The sequence below is a fragment of the Triticum dicoccoides genome, chromosome 3B (assembly GCF_002162155.2).
Source record: "Triticum dicoccoides isolate Atlit2015 ecotype Zavitan chromosome 3B, WEW_v2.0, whole genome shotgun sequence".
NCBI classification, from domain to species: Eukaryota; Viridiplantae; Streptophyta; class Magnoliopsida; order Poales; family Poaceae; genus Triticum; species Triticum dicoccoides.
In genome coordinates this window covers 328,977,427-328,980,721 of record NC_041385.1, presented here as the reverse complement: position 1 = coordinate 328,980,721, position 3,295 = coordinate 328,977,427, and the positions used below count along the sequence as shown (strand labels likewise).

At 44.0% G+C, this 3,295-nt stretch overlaps 1 protein-coding gene and 1 non-coding gene across 2 annotated transcripts; one reads left to right on the top strand and one right to left on the bottom strand.

Annotated features, from left to right (window-relative positions):
• Positions 1-1,272: 1,272 nt before the first annotated feature.
• LOC119279535 lies at positions 1,273-2,526 on the top strand. Its single transcript, XM_037560748.1, has 2 exons — positions 1,273-2,252; positions 2,442-2,526. The coding sequence occupies exons 1-2, from the start codon at positions 1,273-1,275 to the stop codon at positions 2,524-2,526; spliced, it is 1,065 nt and encodes a 354-aa protein (XP_037416645.1).
• Positions 1,455-1,565, bottom strand: LOC119282906. Its single transcript, XR_005138936.1, has one exon. It is a non-coding gene; the product is annotated as a small nucleolar RNA R71 (small nucleolar RNA).
• Positions 2,527-3,295: the final 769 nt, after the last annotated feature.

The window sequence follows — 3,295 nt, the reverse complement described above, 5'->3', positions numbered from 1 at the left end:
GGCTCCCCATGAACACGACGACAACGATGTTTCTCCGTTTCGACCCAGCCATGTACACGAGCCCTAGCCGTACGTATGCGTGAGTAGGCGTTCGAGACCCCGCCCGTATGTACACATACGTGGCCGTATTTTCTTTCTTGCACACTGGCCGCTGCACGTACGTGTACATGCTATGTGCGCGCCTCTACTACGACACGTACGCGCCTCTACTACGACACGTGCACGCCTCTACTACGACACGTGCGCGCCTCTACATCCACCAGTATGTACATACATGTTCGCGACCAGAATGACAACGCTACTGATAAGCACATTTCTTATATACTATTTGGGCACACAAATTCACCATTTATTGAGATATATCCATCCATTCTTACTACGACTTGTTGAATATTCGAATGATAATCATAAAAGAGAATCTTGACTAGTGAATTGTTTATTTTGCAGAAAAGTGCGCAAAGGCACTATAATCGTCAAGACTTCTACTATGTGGCTAACGAGAAGAGAGAAGGGCATGAAAGAAATACGTCAAGGCTTGAGCGTGAAGGAAAGAAGTAATGTAGGGGAGCAAACTAAAAGAAGAGGAGGATCTTCTTGGGCAGAAATGAAGATAAGAGGAGGGCCAATGGGCAAATGTGGCAGATCAGAGAGGGGAATGAAATCCCTAGCCGCTCCTCATTGCAAATCAGGCCTGGCACACATCTCTCTCTCCCTAACCCCTCCTTCTCCAACTCCGGCCGCCGCCATGGCCAGGCCGGTGTGGTGGTGCGCCTCCGCCTCCCATCCATCCACTAGCTCCACCGCGTCATCTCCACCAGCCGCCGCTGCATCATCCACCATCTCACGCCCCATCATTTTGGCGCCATTGCCGGGGGCTAGCGTCGAGTGACCGTGTTAGGCTATAGACTAGGTTTATTTTAGTTCCGTGTTTAATTCGTCGTGTATTTCATTTTCTTCGTTCCTTTTATATTTTTTCGCCGTTGTTGCTTCGGCTTATTAGGATACTAACATTCTGACTAGTATTTACTGTTTATGAGTGTGCGTAGGAAATCTGAACTATTTACAGGTTGATTGATAGTTACACTTGGCGGAGATATGGCGATGCTTCGTGATGTTTGGATGCCAAGTAGCCAATGCTATTTTACAGGGCCACTTTGGCCGTCTTTTGAGGCGGAAAATTTTGAGCTAAAGCCTGGTCTTATTGCTTTAGTTCAACAACATCAGTTTGGAGGGTTGCCTAATGAAGATCCTTACGAGCACTTACACCGAGTCATGGAGTATTCAGATACAGTCAAGTACCATGGAGTTCCTCAAGATGCAATCATGTGCAGGTTGTTCACATTCTCCCTCCGCGATGATGCTCGTGCTTGGTATCGATCCTTGCCATCAAGGTCATACAGTTGGAATGAGATATCGCGAGCTTTCTTGGATAAATATTTCCCACTACACAAGCAGTCCGCAATTCAAGATGAGATCTTCAATTTCATTCAGCGTGAAGGCGAGAGCTTGTATGATGCTTGGGAGAGATACAAAGCCTTATTCAGGAGATGTCCTGATCATGGGCTCGAGAGATGGTTAGAGCTGCAGATATTCTATAGAGGATTGACTTCGGACACTCGAGCTTACGTCGATATGGCAGCGGGTGGAGCTATTGCAAACAAGACACTTGATGAAGCTTTTCTGCTGATTGAGAGCATAGCGTTCCACCAACTTCAGTGGTACAATAAGAAGCCCACATCTGATTCATTGGTTTGCTTGCAACAAATCACTACACCTCAACCACCAATTCTTACACAAAAGCCCGAGCCTCTATCTCAGTGTGACAAGGTTGAGCTTGCATGGATTATATTTGACGATGATGACACCATTCTAGTTGACACACACGCTACAGATCATCTGGATACTAGTGTTGGAGATTCAATTTTGCATTGTGATGATTCTTCCATGGATGAGCCAGAGCTGCAGTTCGTTGCTTTTGATATTGAGGAGTCACCTTTAGTTGATATTGATCATGTGCTGCTAGAGCCAGATATGGAGAAGTTCACCTTTGATGATGTTAGCCGCATTGATTCTTCAACACTTGAGCCTGAGATGGAGAGCTTCATGGTTGATTATGGTGAGGTGGATTCAGATGTCAAGGAGTCAAGCTCTATTTCACTTGTTGACACGAGTCCGGTGGAAATTTCTACTACCACACCTCACTTGGTATCTTCAATGGAGGTAGTCCTGAAGCTTCTTCCTAACTATCTCAGGTATGATCTCAGCTTTCTCGACAAGATATGCCATATCATGGATACTGCCTATGCACCATGCGATTTATTGATGATATCTATTTATCATATGCTCAATAGATATGCTTATGTGATAGGATACTCTATTGATGACTTAGAGGGCATTGTCCCTATCATTTGTATTGGCTTGTTTGTTGAGTGTTCTTTCAGGTTTACGCTTGTGCACCATTCATTACGAGCTGACCAAGTTCGAGATGACATCCCATGGGATCCTGGTGGATTCACGGCATGGTGATGAGGAGAAGCAATGGGCACACACGAAGAGGAGTGAAGCTGGAGCAGGCATGGGGATAGAGAAGCAAAAAGAGAAGACCTGCAGTTTAGAGAGTGTTGAGTGAGTGCTACTTCCTATATAAACCCGGTGAGCTGTTTCATGACCCGAATCTTAATATATCATCCATTGATACATGCTGAAATCATTTGATATTTGGGTTGCTTGAGCAATTTCTTAAATATCGTCCCACTTTACCTTCGACATAGGGTGATTGATGTGAATATGTGAACTAAGTGTTGAATGCCTTGTAAACTAGTGATCTACACAAGGCTTGCTTTGCTGAAAGTAGTGAAAGCTATTAGTTTTGAGTGCTCAAATCCCTAGTACACTAGAAAACTTAATCATTTTCTGCTTTTACCTCGATACACCTAGATCATTAAGTGTCAGATGCTGAGTTTGTGCCTAATGTGTTCCCATTGAGAGCAATCACCTAACCACTATGGATTAGCATGCTATGTTCCCTGGATCGGTAGCATGTGAACCAGACATGGAGAAGTGATGATTCCTATTTTTGTGCTTATGCATTGTTCATTTAAGATAAGTAATAATGAATAAATTAGTCTGACTACCTATAGTAGCATGTTATGTTCTCGGGATCGGTGGCATGTGAAATCGGGTTAGCTTGGGCAGTAATTATTAATAAAAAATGTAATTGTCGAACCAGGTGTATACCATGTTCTCGGGATCGGTGGTATGTTCCTTTGGGGAGATAAAAAAACTATATAATTGG

Bases quoted from the DNA above. Each gene is read 5' to 3' on its own strand.
- LOC119279535 (XM_037560748.1), top strand. From the start codon at position 1,273: ATGGAGTATTCAGATACAGTCAAGTACCATGGAGTTCCTCAAGATGCA. The intron at 2,253-2,441 runs GTATGATCTCAG...GTGTTCTTTCAG, and splicing joins CTTCTTCCTAACTATCTCAG to GTTTACGCTTGTGCACCATT.